Raw genomic sequence first — 21,894 nt, forward strand, 5'->3', positions numbered from 1 at the left:
ATTTTGATCTAGGATATTGAAACTATTCCTCATTTATTTTCAAGGTAACATTCTATGTTTATTCTCTGAAGCGATATCAGCTCTGTTCAGAAATAGCATGAACAGAAGCAATGACAGCAAAAGAATGGCACATTTTTACTTTAAAAACCAAACAGAAATTTACCGTCAGCAAAGCAAGGCTGAAATACAGTTCCTTTATTCTAATACCATGAAAGACACGATTACCAAATATCATTACAGAATCACCTCTTTATCCTTGAGATTGGCAGGGGTACCGTTACCTCACGTTCAACATTATAGCCCTATGCTTTAAAAAGTGATTTTGTTGTCTTTGGAAATGAGTACTGCAAGACAAGGAGTACTGTAATAAACATGCAGAGACAGGTATTGAAACCATTCTCTCCCAGCGCTGGTCCTCACACATTTCAGTGAGAAATAAGAAGTCACAGACTAAGGAGCAGCCACCTGCAGTACTACGAGTAAATCAAAGCAACTTCAGGATTTCCAGCGGGCCTCTTAGCTAAAGGCCTGTCTCTTACATTTACACATAGCGTGAGAGGTCCAGAAGCAACAACTACCTCTGATGTAGCTAAGTCTCTCAGAGACTAGTTTGGGAATCAATCTAAAAATTCACAGTTTCTTTACCTTGCTCCTACTTTTTGCAGAACATTTTATTTCCTCAGGAATTTTTCACAGGAGTTAGGAGAACAAAGACATTGGAAAGACACGACCGGGAAGGAAAGAAGGATAGGGAAAAGAAATGTACGGAAAACAAAGAGCACAAGTTGCGGGTGTAATAAGACTGAGAGAAGAGGCTGCAAAGAAGAAAAGTGGGAGGATGCCATAGCAGACGAACCAACCCTGTTCTACAGATCGCTGTGGAGAACTTTGTAGACTGTCAGCCAAGTGGTAAATGCATATGGGAACTTGTTGCTTCAGGCTTAATCAAGCTCAGCTGTAAGAAAAACTTTTTCAATTATTTTTAAAGCCTTTCAGAATTTAGAATACTTTGGTTGGTGTTTTACAAGTCACTGGGCTCAATTTCATTTAAGAAGTTAATTTCTATTTTCGAATAGTTTTAAAGACAACCATATGACTGGAACTTCCACTCGATTCTCCCCGAAAGTATATTGCCTCTGCAGCTCACTTTAACACTGAGCAGAGCGATCTCACATTTTAATGCATTCAGAACTAGGTAAAGTTTCTTCCACAAGAAAATATGATTGATTGTTACAATGACAGTAATTGCATTTTAGTACAAGTAACCATTATGGTAATTTTCCTCTGGAAAGAGACATTTAACTAACTTAAGTAACTTGTTACTTTTCAACACATTAACTTTGGCAAATTTAACATTACAAATGTATAGAGTTCACAGACACAACAACATGCATCACTTAGGGAGTGTGCGCGCTTTTTTCCTTCTATGTATCGAGTAGTGTTTCCAAATAGTATACGCTAAAAAAATGTGCATACATAACACAGCATTAATTAAACTGTTAAGAGCAGCTACAGTACATCTATTGCCAAGTCTCCTGTTTAAAAATTCTGACTTCAAAGTAGCAAACTTCAGATCATTATGAGACATTAATTCCTAAGCATCTACAAAGATAAAATGCCAACGCTGAGAAAACCATAATAAAAGATCCTGGTAAAGCAAAGCAGATCAACAGTAACTCATGACACACCACTAAGAGAGGTAGGCGGGTGAATGACACACACAGAAAAGCATTCATAGGACAAAAAACTGTACAGAAGCCTATAGCTCTGGATCACAACACGGGGGAGAGCGAGCGAGCAAGCAATTCCTGTGATAAGCTACCTGTTACATCACAGTAATATCTATAAGTTATAAAAAACAATATTAGCATTTAATTTCATGCGTTGCTTCCAAGCACCACTTGAACACTAGTTAGAAACTAACCGCTAAGAAGTCTGTAGCACTGCACATATGGAAGAGGTGCATTATTTTTTCCAACCTGCTGTTTATAAACATCCAATGCAACATAGGTAGTAGTAACTTCTTATTAAATGTGTAGTTTCTGATAATTAAGAACTACATCACAAAATAATTTAAGCATCCAGGTTTTGTTTCATACTACTTCACATGAGTTAAAATAAAAAAACTCCACCTTTACTTTAAAGTTGTTTAAGATAATAATCATTCCTTATGCTTTAAAGGGATTCTAAGCTGGAGCTGGTTGAATTTCCATACCCCTGAACATTTTTACACTAGAAAAGAACTGAAATTAGTCTGGATTGAAATTTTAAGAAATTTCCTTTAAATGGAAATATTAAAAATCTGAATTTCAATAAATCAGATTTAAAATTTTCATTTCAACTTTCCTACTTTCTCAGAAAAAACAGGTTTTGTATCTCTGGCTCCTTCTGCCTCCTATACCCTTTTTGAATTGCATATAATGTTTACGGTGCACAATTGTGTGTTTACAACTCGAGCTTTCATATATGATGCTGCATTCTTTTTTTTCCCTAGTCAAAGGAGTATTATTACAGAGGAAGCTATGCTTCCACGCTCATAGTATCTTGGCTGGCAGGTCCAGACTAACAGGTTTCGTCCTCCATATCATCAGTAGTAGTACACACTCCTCCCTTCTGAAAATTGCTGACCTTTCAGGTATGTTAATTCAACTATTTCAATGTGAAATACTCTATTCTGTATTTTAAGAGGATTTTTTTTAATTGATTTAGGTTAAGGAGCCTCAGTTTAAACTGTGATTTAAGTATGTAGCTGGAATGGTCAATGGTTTTTACCCTCCTCTCATTTAAAGATCCCAGCTATACTTTTGAGATAAAATAACATAGACACTATAAGGTGGAGGAGAGACTAGAGAAAATTACAGAGAAGAGGGCTAAGAAACAAAAAGTTAGAATATTAATCTGTATTATTTCAAAGTCTGTTGAACTGCTTTTTCAGTAGCAGCCTTCCATATAATTTTAGATAAACCCTTAATTTTTCTTTTTTTTTTTAAGAAATTACACCTGTAAATTGGTCAATGATTTTTTTTTTTTTGCTTTTATAATAGAAAGCAACTATTGGGTTGCAAACACTTAGTGAAAAAAAAGCCAAAACTCTTGAATAATCAGAATTAATTGGAAATTCATACAGCTTGAGAAATCTTTCTTTCAAATATTTTCAAGATTAAAATCTTTCCACTACTGTTCATCTTCTACTACTTTAGAATGAAAGAATTTTTAAGAAAATTTCAAAAATAGTTTGGTTGTTCAAAGATAAAGTGAAATTAGAAATAAATCAATGACTGACACACAAATAGCAATCACCCAAGGCACATGTTAAGAGCTTACTAACACCCATTCCGCCATGGAATTTTGTGAAACTATTTTTATAATGCAGTGCCCTAGTTACTTTTGAGAAGAGGAGGAAACTTACAGTTTAAACAGAATTGGCAGTCGACCTCTATAATTAGTCCTTTATCTTTTCCGTATCCTCTAAATTTCACGTGGCAAACTACATTCCTGAATTTTGCTTTGCAGAGTATAGGAGTTAATTCTTCAATAGTAGCTGAAGAAATAAATGATTTTGTAGTGTCTTTGCAGTTCCAGCACTGATGTGCTTTACTCCATGCAACTCAGAATAATGTATGGATCTTTGACCAGATGTTGAGGTTAACTGTGGAAAAAAAAACATAAACAAAACCACCAGTCAGGGGTGTAGTGCAACTTTTCCCTGCCCATGCCCACACACTGCCTGTGACAGGACCGCTACCCGATTCCTGTAAAGAAAGGTCCTGCCAGGACCTCCAAAGAGAGAATGCAGCTGGGAAGAGAAGACCTTCCAGTGGGGCTCTGCTGAGCAAATGGACACCTTTTACAACCACACTAAACTGCCATGCAGCATCCCGGCCTCTTTCCATCCTTTGCTTCAAGCATCTGAGGTCAGAGAGAAGCAGCAGCTGTGGTGCAGGCTCGCAATGGATTAGATAAAAGTGCCAAGCAGGCAAGTACAAATTGGGACTTATATGAATAACTCTTGCACATAATGCATTAAATTTGGCAGGCTTATAGTGGAAAGATGGGAAAAAAATAACATAACTAGTATTTGCATTGTACTAAAAGATTACTTAAATTAAGGAGAATTTCTCTCAAAAACAGGCATTTAATTTTTATTGAACTAGCTGTAATTGTCTCAGAAATTCCAAGCAATATAGAAGTATGCATAAGTACTATGTAAGACCTGTAAGACTAACGAAAGAAGTTGATGCAACTAACCATGATCCACAATTTTACTCTGATGTCCAACAATGTAATAAATGAGACGTGAATGCGTTTTCTAGTATGTAATTTGGGATGACTGAAACTCTGTAATTCTTTGTAATCCAAAGATAAAACACTTATGAAACGCATAAATTATCTTAGCACAGTTTTGGAGAAAAGGAATGAGCTACTTAAACTGTCAGATTGTAATACTGACAAGCACAATTCATCTAAGCCCCGTATTTTTCTCCCATTGTTTTGTTGCATAAATACTAAATGGAACTACCTAATGCAGAAAATACCTCTTGTGAGAGGTTGTTAGAGGGTAGAAAAATATTTTGGTGGGTGTGGAAATGTGTTTTGGTTAGACACAGTTTGGATCACAGAAGATACAACTTGAAGTTCTTAAGAGAAAAATGGTTAAAGGCAGGCAGGTGATATAGACAGAATTAGTCCAAGGCACACCCTGGGCTCTATCCAAGGTGTGTCTGACATAACGTGGGAGCCAGGGCATAAAAAGATGACCATGAAGCCTCTTTTACAATGTCTGGCTGTTTAGCGAGGAGCCACAATTTAAACTGCAATTCCACAAGCCCTTTAAACCAGCCCTTGCATCAAAAAAGTGGCTCCTGGTTTTCTTCACACACTTCTTGTGGTCTTAACACCAGGAAGGTGAAGACCTTCAAGCCAACATAAATATTTATGAGGCTAGGAATGAAGTGAGTTCAGAAACTAGTTTAAAGCTAATGTTTTGGTTTGGTTTGTTTGCTGGGCTAGTTTGAACCTAAATCAGTTCCCCAATCAATTAAGTGTGCAGCTGCAAGAACATTTGTGCAGGGCTGGGCAGCATCTCTTGGCTTATGCTGGCTTAAAGTGTTTGTGGAAGTACAGCATGAATGTAACTAAAGATCTGCTATAGTCTAACACTGCTAATAATCCACAAATGCCATTCCAGAACACAGGAATAGTTAAAGCATATAAATGGCCTTGTCATCTGCCTTGCATAGGGGCCTAACAGAGGAGAGCTTAGAAATTGGTATAACAGCTTGAAAAATACGTAAGTTTTGAGGTAACTGTATGTTCCAACAGCAAGGACAAAAATCTGATTCCCAAGTCACTTCCACCAAACTACAGTATGACTGATGATAACACGATAAATGTACTTACCAGACCTCTCACAATGCAGCTCCTGTGAGAAAGCTGATGACACACATAGTGCATCCTTCCCACCTCTCTAACCCTAACCTGTCCTGCCACCATTTGATCCTCTTCGAACCTGTCTGTAGCCTGCAACTTCCCTTCTCTATCACAAGGCCGCTTCTAAGCCAGTCGCTGCTTAAAATTTCCAGTAATGCTCCAAAGCTAACAGAGAACGAAACTGAAGTAACAGCAGAAATACCAGAAGAATCAATATGGGAATGACACTCCAATTTTCCCATTACTACTTCATTGTAATATAAACGCTAGCCACAGACAATCTGAATGCTCTTATTGTACGATTTCACACAAAGCTGGACTGGGCATGTGCATATTCATAAGCGTTGTCTTTACTTGGAACCACAAGCTTAGCACATCAGTATATTCTAAAGTGTCTAGTCTGAACGCTTTATCTTCATTGCTATATTGGCATAGCATTTCCACTAAAAGTATTAGCTATTCCAAGTATTAGGAGCTATCTGTTAGAATTTGCATTAAAACATTATTTCATGCTGACGGATTTGCCACTTGTTTTACATAATATTTTCATTTTCTCTACCTATTTTTAAGAAACTTTTCATAAAAAGGTTGTAATTACATTCTAGTTAAATGAAAAAAACCTTCACCAAAAAAGCATGTCTTTATCTGGTACAAATCTTAAGTAGAATTTAAGCAAAGCAATAACGTACAAGAATAATCACCTGCTAACATATGTACACAGACATACATTATATATTGTGCATATCCCGCTATGTTTTTCTCAAGTGAGAATCAGCCAATAGGACTTAAAGATAACAGCATGCTATTATTTAAAACTAATAGTTAAAAAAAAGCTTCTTTCAATATTTTGAAGCTTGTTTGCTAAATATTTGACAGTAAGTCTTCACTACAGTCAGCACTCCAGAAAGCAAATCTTGTGTACAAAAATAGTTTTTCTTCAACTATCATATACAACTGATATCAGGCTCCTAGAAGATGTGGTGTAATGCTGATGATCCTAAGAAGACCCACCAGTAAAGCAGTTATTTATACAATTCCTAAATATACTTGGATAATTTCCATTATGAAATTATGGAAAAGCACAGCAAATGATCAATTGACAGCATACTATATGCTGTACGCTGAAAAATGCTGCACAGTTGCACGAAGCTACTGCAGTTCAGTTGTATTAACTTCATTAAACCTGCTTCAGAAACTATGATTAACTGAATGCTCCCATATTATTTAGTTGGAAAACGAAAGGGAGAGAGTCTGTTCTTACATTCTAATTTGGTTTCTCCCATCACTGCTACAAGAGGCAACACGGTTCTATAAAATTCTTCCATGCTAGCTAACACAGATGAAACATCCAGCCACGTCTTAGCCCTTCCCTCCAATAGCACAGCTATTTACATGACTCAGTGAATTGCCCGATATTTTAATGACAATAAAACTTGTAAACCAATACAGATTGGGACTATTAGTTGTGACAGATCATCAAAAGATCATTAAAAGAAAAACATGAACCAAACAAGAAAAAACCCTGCCTCTTTCCTTTCACTTGCCTTAGCCAGTGCCTGAAAACTTCCATGGCAATGTCCGTTAAACTTGGCAAGAAGTGTTGTCTGAGCTTTCTCAGATGTGAAGCACTCAGCGTGACCTGAACATTCAACCTCTGAGTATGCTTAATTAAAAAAAGTAAAACTAGGTAGTGCCATGCACAATTCCAGGAGAAAAAACCCTGATCTTTCAACCCAAATTGCAGCCGAGCACCTGTGCCAGTGGAATAAGCCTTCAAAACCATGGGAATCTCTCTCCTGAGAGCTGTTTAAGCTTCCTTAATGCTCATAATCCACCTTGATATGGAAACGCTAGACACACTGGCAGCCACCTTCCGACTTCCAAATAGCTGGTCAAGTGTCTCAGAGTTTCTTTTCTCTCAGTGTAGATCCTGACAGGCTTTAGGACACAGCCTAACTGACGTTTTCCATAACTGTGCTTGTGGCCTTCAAGAAAAACCTTACTGGAAGTGAAAACCTCCCACGAACTTTGAGAAAAAACAGACTATAATAATGGTCAAACAACTAAATAAACCTCTCTGGAAAAGACAAGACATTATTTAGGAAACGGCACAGGAAGAGAGACCTCTAAACTACCCTGCCAGCTCTACGGGCTGTGCCATTAATTAGTTCATCAGTGTTCATGGTAAAAAGAGGAATGATGGTCTTCTGGCTGAGGCAATCCCTCTTCGTGTATGAATCCTAGGCCAAAAAGGCCCCGCTTTCATTTCACATCTTTAGAAACTTCACTGTCCTGCCAACAAATGTTTAATAACTAGTAAACCACCAATACACCCATTATCAGAAGTGACTAATAGCTTCAAAATGGTGGTGTTCCAATGGAATCATTCACATGTTTTGGGGCAAGTATGCAAAAAAAATCTAGTATCCATGCGTGTCTACTTCAGCTTCCCTACCTCTCCGTATAAAACAAAAATACTTTCCTCTCTGCAGTTTTATGGAAGTTAATTACTTGATGTTCCTAAAACAGGGTGCGTGCACCATGTATCACTAAAAAACAATCTTCTTAGAAGTATGCTTTCATTGCCTAAAGAATTTGAAGGCAAAAAAATGAGCATTTATATTAGAAAGGTCGACTGCTATGCAGAAAACTTTCTAGTTAAATGGAAAAAAGGTTAGCTTTTGTTCATTTTAAAATAGCCTGAACTGAAAGAAATTCTCACTATAGGAAGTAAATGGAATTTTGCCATCTCAGACATTAAAATATTGTTTGTTCAATGTCTGAGTTGTAATTATTATAAAATAATTTGTAGATTAATCTACCCCAAAACTATTCAGCAGTAGAAGCCGGAGAAGGATTTAGCTACCCAGTGAGCTGGACAACGATGAAGCACATGTAACAGGAGTAGGCTGGGATCTTCTGCTGGTTGCAGAAGCAAGATTATAGGTTTTAACTTACAGAACTTCAAATGGCCTTGGATTGGCTCATCCCATCCATCTTGCCACAGGCACAACCATCAGAAAGAAATTGTTACAGCTGGATTCTCTTTGTTATAACAAAGAAGCGGACAGCTGGTAGGTGTTCCTTGAGAGACTTCTAAGACTAAACTTGCTCCGTCCTTCTTTAGATCTGAAATAGGTCAAATTTGGGAATCTTCCATGCTGTTTACAAGGAAACCTGTAATGTGCCAAATTTCCAGGAATTACAGCGCTTGGGGAGAGGTATGCTTTTTGTAACAGTGAAGAGCAACAAAGGGGTGTCTGCAGGCTGAGCTGCTGTTGGCAGGATTATTTTAATGCTACTTAAATTCTGTGCAGAAATTATGAAATCCCTAAATCACTGATTACGGGCTGAAACCAAAACACATTAACTTAGATCAATTCATATCTATTAGGCAACACTGTCCCAGAGTCACACTTCTGACTTCCTCAGGGTTCCTCCTACATTTCTACATAACTACCTTTAATAAACAGATCAGAGAAGTTAGACACTGTCATGGGCCTGAGGAAGATGCAGTTTAAGGCCTCATTGCTCAGGCACCGATGTAAGAGATTTTTCTGCTACCCATCATTTAGAAATATTTCACTGTGCTACAAAAAATATAACCCACAACAAATACAACAGAAGCTCTGGAAGCTCCCCTTCCCTTTGTAAGGGATATATACTCTGTATCAGTATTTATCAGATGTAGCTGTTCCTCTTTCACAATGGGAATTCTAACAGTCACTATTTGCTTCTTGGAGTCAAGCATTCAGATAACAGCAGGAGCATCAGTAGCTAAGTCTCTTTCAAAGGAAGTGGGTCTCAAATCATATTCCAACCACTGTCCTTTGCAGGAAGGCTTTATTAGCCTATAACTGTTGCCTCTAGAAGCAGGACAACTTCTGCCACGTAATATATTTGTAAGGGTTAATTCTACATTCTTCAGCTGTTAGCTGCAATAAAACACAAAATTATTAGTAGCTTGTTCATTACCATGGATCTTCACATTTCTTTTCTAAAATTCCAAATGATCAATTTTGAAATGCAATATCCACAGATTTTGTGATAGATACTTGACTCCCAGTTGCCATCTCTTTCTGAAACCAATTAGTTACATCTTGGACCTCCAATTTCTTAGCATTTTAGCAAAAACAGAAACTAACGTTTTGAGCTCCAGTATCCTCCAATCCATCTGAATCTTCAAAAAGTCCACCTCCCATTATTGTTCTTTAACAATACTGTTGGGAACTTTATTATTAAGTTATCTGTTGAACCAAAAACTGGCACTCCATCGTCTTCCCCAGCGCTCATCTTGACTATGACATTGAACTGAATCAAATAATATTCCCAGGAATGTTATACTTACTGAGGTTTTAAATTGCTAAAGTGGGACAACAGGACCTCTCTGATGGACAGGCTCAGAAACAACTGTACACATGCAGTCTCACCCAAGGCCTCTCACTCCTCCTCTTCCTCCAGGCAGCCGACTTCCATTGGGACCTGAAAACCTTTGATTCACTTCCCAAAGCCTTTCGTCAGCTAACTATCACTACTCATCTCTGCTAGCAAACTCTAAAATCCGCAAATACATATCTCGAGTTTCCTCTATTTCCTGAAAACCTGGCCTGTGACAATTTGGCTACTTGTAAGCTGGCTGCCTCATCTGATCATTCCCAACTGTGATTAGCACAATGTAATTTACTAACCTATCAACATCTTCTAATTCGCTGTTCCAAGAGAGACTTCAGAAGCCGTATTTTTAAAGTTTCCAGCTCAATCTTTGCAACTTTTTTCTTCTTTTTAATTTAGGTTGGTTGACTATTAACATCCTATAATCTTCCCTGCTACAGAAGAACTTACATTTTAGGATTCAGGGCTGAAATGAAAACTCAAAGGACAAGCTCTGTTGTCAGTTCTTTCAAAAAAATACTGCGCATGTATGCAGTTTGTTGCTAAACCTTGAATCCAAACCGCACATCACAGCTCTGACAACTAGTCCACTCTCTTCACGTTCTCCACCCCCACCCCTTGGGGCACTTTTCTATGTGTTTCATTTTGATTCAATGAGCAAAACAGATATAATTTTCTCTAGAACCTAGGTTGTATAGCTGACACTAGTACTATGCTTTTCATCAAGCTCCCATAAATTGTTTCTGCTACTAAGAAACAGATGAAGACTTCGGGTACACTTTTGATAAAACGTCTTTGGCTTATGAAAAACATATATACATTACCCGTGACAGGGTATTTGACTTTCTTGTGCTTCTCTAATACTGTTTAACAAAAGTAATATATATATACACAATTTGCGATTAAACTCTGAAGTTACACCACACATTACAGCTTGGAAAATCAGCCAACTCTCCTGATCCTACCCTTCAGTCACTACAGAAAGCTTCTAGTATATTTTGAATGACATCATAAGTAATTGCATCTATTCAACTTTTTTCCTTGTTTCAAAAGAACCAAAAGTCATATTAACAAAATAATTCTAAAGAGCACACAATTTAATACTCTCAATATCTGACAATCTCTCCCTACTCAGCCACTTTGCCCTCCTATTTCTTGTGACTACTTAGTTATAAATTGTCAGTCTAAACTATATAATTTATATACATATAAAGACTTTCTAAGGAAGTGCGAAAGATACATTCTTTAAAATCTAGTATCATTGTCAGGACACTGTAGGAAAAGAAAACACTTGTCACACATTTTAAGAATTCATCGAAAATAATGGTGAAAACATTACAATGTTGTAGCACTTTTGCTTTCTGTGATAAACACAGAGTTTGTTTTCAAGGGTTATCATACTATATTCTGAGTAGGAAGATCTCTACACAGACCTGAAGAACCTTGTTTTGATAATACAGATTAGGGTTTTAAGAATTCATCTCGGACTCTTCATGGCACTTCAAATAAAGGACTGTAAAGTATACATGAGGACTATAGTACAATAGCTAGAAAATTTAGTTGTATAAATATGAAATCATACATGATAAATGCCAGAGCAATAAAAAACTGTGACACAACAAACCGCCTCTAAGAGACAATGTAGTGTCTGAAAGCAACAGGAAGCTCTAGTCGGGTGATCTTTTCTGACAAGACAGTGCAAATCCTAGAAAGAAACATCACTCTGTCCTCCAAGAAAATAGGTTAGATATTTTTTCATCTCTGCACAAGTATTTTAAGGAAACAAAAGTCTGGATAGCAGATCGAAAAAGAAAACTAATGATTGGTACAAATGCAACCTTTAATGAAAATTACTTGATGGAGATTGTATTTAAGTGTTAATTTCTGCAAAATTTTTTATCTATGTGTTTGTTTTCAAACCTGAAGGAGGGAAACATTCACCTTAGTGTGGGTCTACAGGCTCCATCTGATTACATTAAAAAGGAATTTGTCACACACAAAAAGCTCGCTATAGAAATAGCTTTACATAACACGATACAAGCCAAATCCTATTCATTTGTAGTTATTAGTACTGCTCACATGAATAAAATGAGCATACTTTAGCCAAACACCAAAACACCTGAATCCAAAACAGGGCTATGATTGCAGCATGTATTTTACTTTGTCTTTGTGGTTATCAGCTGGATTCAACAACTGCACGTAAAATTTATAACTTTGATTACAAGCGTAAAAGGAGAAAATTTTGGTGGACCTATATGCAGACCCAATCGAAAATCATACCAGAGGCAAGCTTTTGATTTCATTTGAGTTCATCAACACTTAAAGGGTTGATTAATTCTACATTTTCTCATGCTTTAAAGCTGTGTTATCCATATAACTGTAAAGTATCCCAATAGTTTTGGAACAGAGTAAAAAAATGCAATATAATGAAAAATTTGTAGCAATTTTGTTATCTGTCCACTGCACTAAAACTGAAACTTCTTATTAAAACTTTTTAAAAATATTATGAGTTTCACATAAGTTATGTATACTTATATGAAATTAAAAATAACGTGAAGGCAGTTATTCATCCATTTTTTTAAAAAAATTAGGCTGTCCTCCAATAGCTGCACTTTTTCTCACAGCATGGAAAGTTAAGCTGGCTGGTAAGGAGGAGATCCCTGAGAGAGATTAATTTCTTGCTGTTTTGGTCATTTTTGTTTTGGTTATGTAAAGACAGTGTCTGAACATGGTCCTCTCTTCCTTCAGAGTTTCAAAGGGAGAATTACTTAGACCACGAGGGAAGATTAATGAGATAATGACAAGGGTTATATCTGTTGATGTTACTCCTGATATTATAAACGCCATTTTCGTGGTTTAACCCTAGTCCCCAGCTAAGCACCACACAGCCACTTGCTCACTCTCCCCCGCAATGGGATGAGGGAGAGAATTGGAAGATTAAAAGTGAGAAAACTCATGGGTTGACATAAAGACAATTTAATAATTGAAATAAAGTAAAATAGTAATAATAGTAATAGTAATAGTAATAGTAATAGTAATAGTAATAATAAAAAGAATATACAAAGCAAGTGATGCACAGTGCAATTGCTCACCACCCGCTGACTGATGCCCAGCCTGTCCCCGAGCAGTGGTCCCTGCCCCCTGGCCAACTCCCCCAGTTTCTATACTGGGCATGATGCCATACGGTATTGCATAGCCCTCTTGCCAGTCTGGGCCAGCTGGCCTGGCTGTGCCCCCTCCCAGCTCCTTGTGCGCCGGGCAGAGCATGGGAAGCTGCAAAGTCCTTGACTCAGTGTAAGCACTGCTCAGCAACAACTAAAACATCAGTGTGTTATCAACATTATTCTCATCCTAAATCCAAAACACAGCACTATACCCGCTACTAGGGAGAAAATTAACTCTATCCCAGCCAAAAACAGGACAACCCTGTTTCCCACTCTACATTTTAAAAATGCTTGTACGGATACTATGAACGAGCCTTGCACACTAGCTTCTTGCCTCTAATGCTGTTTCTGCATACACAGTAGTGATTCAGTGGTAAGTGTGGAAATAGCAAAGGCACAGCTGAAATCGTCTATTCCTAGCAGCGCTCTGAAGAGAAAAAGAGACATTGCTGGTTTTTAATTCTTCTCATTATTCCCTAGAAGGAAAGTTATATTTGTGCTGCCTCTAGGCAAAGTACCATCCCACATGAACAAAAGAATGAAACTAAGATCGCATCCATTTCATCTTGCTGCTGCTACTCCTGCACAGAAGCTCTCTGCAGATGCTTAAGTCCCTGACACTGTATCTTCAGTGCTCATATGTCACAGTAAATGATTCATTAAAAATGCATAGACAGACTCATCTTAGAAGAGGGGAAAAAAGATCTGGAGTTCAAGGAGAAAATAGAAATGAAAAGCCAAAAGGAAGAAGAGGGAAAGACCCCCAAAATTCACATGAGAAAGGCATGCAAAAAGACATTTAAAATGAAAGAGGAGACAGCAACTGTGTTGACATTTAATATGTCTACTTGGGGTAAAACTCATCCTTTTACTAGCAATAAAAGCAACAGCCTAGAGAAAGCCCTTAAAGCATTTTTGCGTCAAGTACCTCACAAAAATGGCAGGCAATTTCTGCTAAGGTCTGTACAATATTTGCACCAAACTACCTAATTCTTTTTTTAAATGTAATTAAATGGGAGCAAATCCCTAATGCAGATATAGATAGCTCTATAGATACTGTGCCTATAATGACATAACTGAAACAATATTATGGTGCTGCAACCATGCAACAAAACTGGCTTTTATTGTTTGCATACCAAAAATGAGCATATTTGTACCTCTCCTTATTTGTTTCTTTTCATATGCTACATTAGGTAGGCCTTCAAAGGATGCAAGGCTGACGTGCAGCACCACTGGGGCTGAAAACAGAGTGATGCTTCTGGAATGGTACGAACATCTGAGCGGGCTCCCTGATCCTAGTTCCCAGTAGCCATCCTAATTCTTATACCATTTGCCATCATCCCCTTAGGCCTCAAAACTGGGAAGGAAAAGAGAGAAAGATATGCTTCATTTGTGATTCCTGTGGTCCTGATAAACACGTGATTGACAAGACCAACACTATACTGTTACTGCTTTTGTAATATTTACTGGATGGCCAGAAGGCTGTATTCTGCTTAAGGGATCCTGCAAGCAAAAAAACACCCATGCTTAAGAATAATAAGCTACTTGAGTAAGAGACACCTCCTTACTATGACATTCATTCAAATGGTGTGATATAGATGACATATTTATTCTCTTTGTACTAAAAATAATTGGTAAAATACAAATATGGACCATAATTTACATTGTCAGGAAAAAAAAAGCCAAATACCTACAATGGGAAGTATATATATATATTCACACACACACGTACAATAGCAATATTTTTAGCTATAATTTCCTACTCATGTGGCAACATGAAGAGCATTTTGAAGAAGCTGAGCCAAGTGAAAATACAACCTGCAGAACAGGTCATGTTTAAATATTCTGCTATTGAAGAATATTAAAAACTACAGATTAAGTAGGAGTGTTGTAATACTTACATTAATTAACGCCTGTAAATCATTCTGAAATACTTGGATAAAAGATGGCATAAAAAGTGTTGCCACATGTCTTGATGCTTCTAGATGTGCACAATCCCATACATCTTGTTTTGCTTTTGGGATGTTTTAAATCATCAAAAACATGGTCAGTGGATGAATTTAGCGTTGCTAAGTGTTTGAACACAGCAGAGAAACACCAAGGATGCCCAAATCCTGATTAAGAACTCCAGCAGACACCTCAATATAAATAGACTGAAATATCTACATTTCTTCATGGCTGAATACAAGTGCTAGTGGTGGCTCACCAGGTCTAGTTACTGAACGCCTCTGTCGATCAGTGAATTAGCACAGCTCAGAGAGTTTGGCAATGTTACTCAGCCTTGACTTGGCTGTATATCCACATATGTGAAATATCTTATACATAACATTCCTTCCAATCTAGTACCACCGAGTATTTCCATCACCAAAAAACTTAGACCATGCCAGCATGAGAAAGAAGGTATCTGAAATCACTCAATCCACGTCTATGGCTAGCGAACAACATACCACTTTTCAGAGAACTTGGTAATTCTTGCTTATACAAACACTGCCCTTTATAGAAATACAGAAATTAAAGGCCAGCATTAAGGCCCTTATGCTTTCCCGCCTTGATCTCTAAATCCAAGAGACATGTCTTCCTTTTTACTCAGAGGCAAGTAACGTATTTTATGGTATCCATTTAAAAAAAAAACAACAAAAAAACAGTAGGGAGTCTCACCAAACTCATGGAGGAGAAGAACCGCTGTCCTCAAGAGGGATTAATTTAGTGCAAGAGTGTTTTATCTCCAGTGACAAAAAGTACCGCCACTATATACATCTTCCCCAAAAGGTGAGAATTGTAGAAATTATTCATCCTTCCTGCTCTCTCCCTCCTCTGATCCAAATCCAGCACATGTGCTGCTTTATACCCACGTTCTGGAGCACAGACTGTTTGTTCTGCTCTTGCACAGCACGTAAAACAATGTAGTGTTGTGCCCGTCTCAGGAACTTCTAAAGGCTATCTCACTACAAATAAATACTGCAAGCCGCTAGACTGCGGCAGCCAAAGGACAAACAATGATAGGAAACAGAAGTTTGTTGTGATTCGGAGGGAGGCTAAGCAAGCTGCCAGAGCAGGAAGCGCAGCCACCATGTGAGCAGAGCACCCTGTTCTTCTGGGTGACCAGCGTAATTAATTGCACATGATACGCTCTGCAAGAACAACCACCTAATAACGTAGTATCTTGGCGTGACAGCGGCTGAAAGCAAGGCTGTAAAACACGCTCGGGGTGTCGTGGCAGCAGCGGTTACCCTGAGGAACATGCCCGCCGTGGGGACCACCACAGGCCCCATCACCAGCCAGGGCTCCCTGTCAGGGCACCGCAGCGGCACCTGGGGCCGGGGGAGTGAGGCAAAGGGCCGGGAAATCAGCGCTTGACGCCCCTGGTAGCCCCTCACAGCCTTACACCGGGTCTCACAGCGTTTTTTACGATAGCTTTTTTTTTTTTTTTTTTTTTTTCTCCTTACAGCGCTCCGTCACCTGAAAAGGGCCTCGGTCAGGGAGAAAGGCTCCCGAAGACCAAGAACAAGCCCCGCGAAGGTGAATTAATAATAACGGGGGGTGGGACCGGGAGGCGCCAACTCTCCTCCTCCGGCGCCGGCGGGCGGCGCAGCCGGGCCCGTCCCTCACACCTGCCGGCCCGGCCCGGCGGCCTCCTTCTCCTCAGGGGCGGGCGCCAGCAGCCCCTCACCCTGCGCTCCCGAGGCGAGAGGAACCGGCCCCCACCGACCTTCGCTCTGCAGAGCGGGCAGGACACCGCGGGCCGAGGCGGGGCGGCGGCCGGGCGCGGAGCGGAGCGGCGAGGCAGGCGGGCGGGCGGCGCCCAACGGCCGCGGCGCGAGGGCCGCGCCCAGGGGCGGGCGGGGGCGCGCGCCCGCGGACGCGGGCGTGTGCGCGCGGGCAGGTAGAGGCGGGGCCTCGCGGCGGCGTCCCGAGCTCCGCCCCGCCGGGAGGAGGGAGGAGGGAGGAGGAGGCGGGGCGAGGCGGCGGCCCGCTGGGTCGTGAGTGGGCAGGGCGGTTGTCAATCCGGGGCGGCGCGCGGCCGGCCGGCGTCGCGCGAGGGGCTGCCGTGATTGTGGGAAAGGAGGGGAGGGTGGGGGAGGGGGAGGCGGAGAGGAAACAAAAACAATCGCCCGGGCGCCGCCATCTTGGGTCCGTTCTCCACGCCAGGCAAGTGAATGGGTAGATATGAAATTACCACAGGGGAGCAGCAGCAGCAGCAGGGTACGGAGGGCTGCTCCCAGCTGCCGGCCGGACTCGGGAGACTCTAGAGACGGCTCCTGCCGCCGCCGCCGCCCTGAGAAAACCCCCGGGCTCGGCCTTTTCTCCTCGCCAACCCCTAAACTGCACTCCTGGAGGGACAAAGTTGGTCTCAGCCGCGCTGCCTCCGCCGCCCGGGAGACGAGAGAGTTGCGTTCGGCAGCGGCTTCCTCGGAGCCGGGAGTGAGCCGGGGTCAGAGTTAGGGGAGAGGGTGCCGAGGGGATTCCTGCCCCCGCCGCCCTCCGGCCGGGGCTCGCCCGGTGCGCGGTGCGGGAGGCAGGAGGGGCAGCCAGCCCCAGCCCGGCGGGCTCTTCCGTTCCACCCCTGCCGCTTCTTACTCCTTTCTCCTGCGAGGAAAAAGAAAAAGAAAAAAAAAAAAAGGCAAGAACTGGACCGAGAGCGGGGCGGGGGGACGACACACGGTCTCGGGTCCGCGTGTGAAGAGCAGCGGGGCGGCGAGGCAGAAATGTGCCGGTGAGGAGGAGTTGGAGCCGCCTGGCCGGGAAGGGACCCGCCGGGAAGGGACCCGCCGGGCCGGCCGCCGCAGCCTCCCCTCCGCCCGCGGCTTCCGAGGAAGCCGAGCCCTCCTGGAAGCACGGCACTCAAGGAAGGATTTGCCACAAAGAATATATCACCCTCCTCCCCAGCGGCTGGATACTGCATTTTTTTTTTTTTTTTTTTTTCCCAATCACTCTTCTGTGTTTAAATACCAAATATAGCCTCTTGGGGGGGAGGGGATGGAAATCTCTTAGAAGAATTTGACATCTTGCTGGGGTTCGGGAGCGCGGGTGTCGCCGGGCCCGGGCGGAGGATCGCGGAGAAGGGGCGATGCGCGGCTCTGGCTGACGGGCGGACTCCAGAGATTTGCCACTTTTCGGGAAGCCCGAAGGTTGGTTTGTTACCAGACTCTTGTTTCTCCCCTTCTCCTCTTGTGGGTCAGGCTAAATCCCTCAGCATTAAAGAAAACCGAAGCGTTGCCCACGTGTAGCTGGTGGCTTTCTCTTTTTTTAAGGTAGTTTTCGTCAAGAAACTGACAAAACTTCCTCCCTTCACCCGGAGGCTTTTGAGGTTTGAGACTGAAATGGAGCTACTTTTCTCCCAAACACTACATGTTGTATAAGGGGAGCCAGGACGAAGACATCGTGTTTACTGATTCCGACCCCGCTCCCCAGCACTCGGCGCCTGTGAGGGATGCTGCGCGGAGCTTGATGTGGACAAGCAAAGTTGGAGTGTGCTCAGAGACTTCGTCGTGTCCAGCGGCTTAATTGTTGACTTTTTTTTTTTTAAACGTGGATTCGTAGCATACTTTTATGAATTAAAGTTTGCCACCGTTTGTACAGAAGCCAAATGACCCGTGTGTTTTGAAACACGGTTCCGAATATATCCATCCCTCAGCCGGGATTCTCGCTAGAAAGAGCCGGAGGGAGATCGTCAGTGTCTAAAGAAATCTGATTTTACTGTTTTATGAACATTTTCTGCTGCAGAAATGTTGCTATAGATTGCTCTGTAACGGTTCAGCAAGAAGGGAGATTTTCCAGCTTGCAGGACCCAGGAAACTGGATACTTAAAGTCACTTAAATGTTTTAACAGCATTGGAAAATGGGAGCTGCTACTAAATTGGCGTTCGCTGTTTTTCTTATCTCTTGTTCTTCAGGTAAGTGAATGTTCTTGGTTTTGTTGCTTTCCATGTAAGGCTTTGGGGTCAGCACTTGGAAGCTTGAGGGAACTTTGTCGATTAGCTTGAAGGGGGAGAAACCTCTCTTTGTTCAGATGACAAATGTTTGGGGATGGCAGAAGCTGTTTTCATCGTTATTCTTAAAAATGTATATAACACGAGCACTTCAAATGCGGGCAGCGCTTGGGTTTCAGATCAATTGTGTGGAACAAATGTGGAGACATAACCACCTAGTGTCACATACAGTAATCTGGCAGTGCAGTTCTTAGTGTTTCATAGGGTTTTTTTAAATCAGAATAACCCAGCCGAAATACCCTTGACTTCAATTGGATCTATTAATCTGGACCATTCACTGGTGAATGGCCACCTTCATTAATGCTTCATTAGTTTAGAATAGGTACCGCTCTGAAAGCATTAGCTCGTCCTTTCATGATAGCGAGGGGTGTGTGCATGTATAGATGCATGCACAGAATTAGGCTGAAAAGGCAGACTTTCAGTTTCTAAACAATAATTTGTAACGATTTCTATTTTGCTACTCAATATGTCGCTGCCTTGTAGTGCGAAAAAAGCTACTACTTCTCTCTTTAAAAGAGCAGAAGTTGGGTTTCAAACGCCAGCTCTGAGCCCTGAGAAGCCAGCGGGGTGTGAGGACTTCCCCACGCCTCTACAGGAGGAAAATGGTTATGGTAGCAACCAGTGGTTGGGGGAACTGTTGGTGCACTTCGGCTTGAAGCTCCATCGGTTTCACGAAAAAACCTGTTATGAAATGTGTAAAGGATGTAATATTTGTTTATGTGGCAAGCCTGGCACTTTCTGCTTACTCTTTGAATGTGTATATAGTCCTCTGTGTAGGTTTAGATACGCTTTTTAGCATTCTTGCAGGGTGTGCGAAGGTATACTTCTTTATCCGTCTGAAAGCTAGCAGACAAGTGCTGAGCTTTTCAGTGTAACCAGTGTAAGGGAGTAATGAGATCCGTATAACAATGCCTTTTAAAATTTCAGTGTTATAATGTACAGGATTTTGCTGAACAGGACATTTTCTTGTGGTTAGTAAATGGATAGTCTAGTCTTATGTCTGTAGCGGTATTGATCAATTCCGTGTGCGCTAAATGTGCTGTGAAATGGTGAGCGCTGCCAGAAATAAACAAAAAAAAAAAAATCCTTTCTGTTTTAACCAGATAAATAACAGAGCAGGTTAAAGACAGACAGAGGCTTGGTTGTTTTTATTTTTTTTATTAGGGTATACCATTTATTCATCTCTTGAAACAGAGCACGATTTCTTCTGACAGTTTTGTCTTGCAGTAGGAGACATGTCTTTCATCTTTTCCTAATACCTTATTTTTAAGTTACTCGAGCAACATTCCTCTTAATTCGGGAATATTTTCTGTAGGGAAACTTCCACACCCCCCCGACAGTTTCTGAAAGGCTTGGTGCCATCTGCTCTTCATGTCTGCCTCTCCCTTCCCCGTCCTTCTATTAAGATCTTTTTTGCCTAGAGCACAGAATAGTGATCTTGTTGACATTACCCATCCTACTTATTAAAAAGAACGGTTTGGCAACAAAAGCCTTCTTTTCTTTAGCATTTCTTGCTCAGGTTGTTCTCGGTAAGGTAAAATGAATGATTCTTTTGCCTGTGAAGGTGGAATTAATCTTTGCTAAACGAGCAGGAAACTGGCTGCAGTTGGGACTGCTTCTCATGTTAATGACATTGTTTTGGTGGTTATTCCGGTAGTACATATTGAGTGTTCAGGTATTTAACAATGAACTATTTTCTCCTAACCTAAAAATTTAGAGTTTCTGCAGTCCTGGTGTAGGTCTAAAAATAAATTCAACAGTAGGCTTTTGTTTTTACGATCAAAATTATAAGATTATGTAAGCTTTTAGCACGAAGTACAGGCATTTTGATAAGTAGTGTTTCATCTCTTTACTGTAACTTGTTTCAGTTTAAAATCTTACCTGATCAATTGGTTCTAACATCATCGTCAGAAGAAGTTTCTTTTCCAGTCTTCAGTCTGAAAAAAGTCTGGCCAGGCTATATATTTAAGAATATTGACAGTGGTTGAAGAAATGCTAGAATTCAGGTGTGAAGATGTCTGGTTTGTCTTTCTCCGGTGTGCAGTCTCCAGCTACTCTGAGTGTGTGTGTCGGGGAGTGGGGGTGTTGTTTTTCTGTATTTATGAATTTATTTTTGTATGCGACTATTTTTTGCAGTTGTTTACATAGCCAATTAATACTAGCGGTCTTTAAATAGGTGAAAATGTTGTGGGATTCTTTTTTTTACGTGATGGGTGTGGAAGTGGTCTTTAGGTTGAAGGCGTTTTATTTTGCTATCTATAAACTGCTGTGTGAAACCTTGTAAATGTACTTCAAATGGATAGGAGTTTCCAGTGAATGAAAATAATAATCTAATAATCTTTGCTAAGGGAGTGAAAATATTTCCCTTGTCTGACTAAGATATTTGAAAAAGAGCATCTGTGTTATGTATTATGCTTAAAAATATTTGTAGATGTTTGGAGAAAAGTGGGTGTAGGTTTGCACCCATTTGTACTAATTCAAGAGAACGAGATGAATGCGGATTAACTAAACATCAAAACAAAGTGCCCAGGTCAAGGTTCTCCATGTGCCCACTAATAATTTTTTTTATATAAACCCATCTGTATTTTTGATTCAATAAAGAGCAGAAGATCCTGAAGTAACAACAAAATACTTATGAACAGTTGAATATGCTTCCTGTGCCTCTTTTGGAGGTGAGGCAGGGTTGTAGGTGAGCTTAAAAAAGAAAAATAGTAAATAAAACAGCTTGTTCATCAAAGAACACTTCCTCTTTAGATATTATTTATGTTCTCCCATCCCCCAAGGAAGTGTGTTTCTGGGTCCTCCAATTTTCATGATTGCGGAGTTATACTTTATGAACTTTCAGGAACAGAGAATGTATACTTCCATACTTTTCTGTGATGTTTCAGAATACATGCCCTATGCAGCTGAAAATGTGG

The 21,894-nt window shown here is 40.7% G+C and overlaps 1 protein-coding gene and 1 long non-coding RNA gene across 3 annotated transcripts in view; one reads left to right on the plus strand and one right to left on the minus strand.

Moving 5' to 3' along the window:
• LOC148052401 (uncharacterized) overlaps window positions 1-3,576 on the minus strand; it is a 127,718-nt gene extending 124,142 nt beyond the window's left edge. Inside the window, exon 1 of the long non-coding RNA XR_015698955.1 lies at window positions 3,410-3,576. This is a non-coding gene — a long non-coding RNA (uncharacterized LOC148052401). The remainder of the gene's footprint in view (window positions 1-3,409) is intronic.
• A 13,517-nt stretch (window positions 3,577-17,093) lies between these two features.
• Window positions 17,094-21,894, plus strand: part of ACVR2A (activin A receptor type 2A) — a 72,236-nt gene continuing 67,435 nt past the window's right edge. The window contains exons 1-2 of one of the 2 annotated variants that reach the window (XM_087732362.1): window positions 17,094-18,115; window positions 18,239-18,880. In XM_087732362.1, the coding sequence (XP_087588488.1) occupies window positions 18,826-18,880 (55 nt within the window). In that variant the 5' untranslated portion in view covers window positions 17,094-18,115; window positions 18,239-18,825. Of the gene's footprint in view, window positions 18,881-21,894 lie in introns of both variants that reach the window. The other variant, XM_009461790.2, reaches the window with a different exon arrangement.

Source organism: Nipponia nippon, unplaced genomic scaffold (assembly GCF_047370975.1).
Source record: "Nipponia nippon isolate SJK-2023a ecotype South Korea unplaced genomic scaffold, ASM4737097v1 scaffold_5, whole genome shotgun sequence".
NCBI classification, from domain to species: domain Eukaryota; kingdom Metazoa; phylum Chordata; class Aves; order Pelecaniformes; family Threskiornithidae; genus Nipponia; species Nipponia nippon.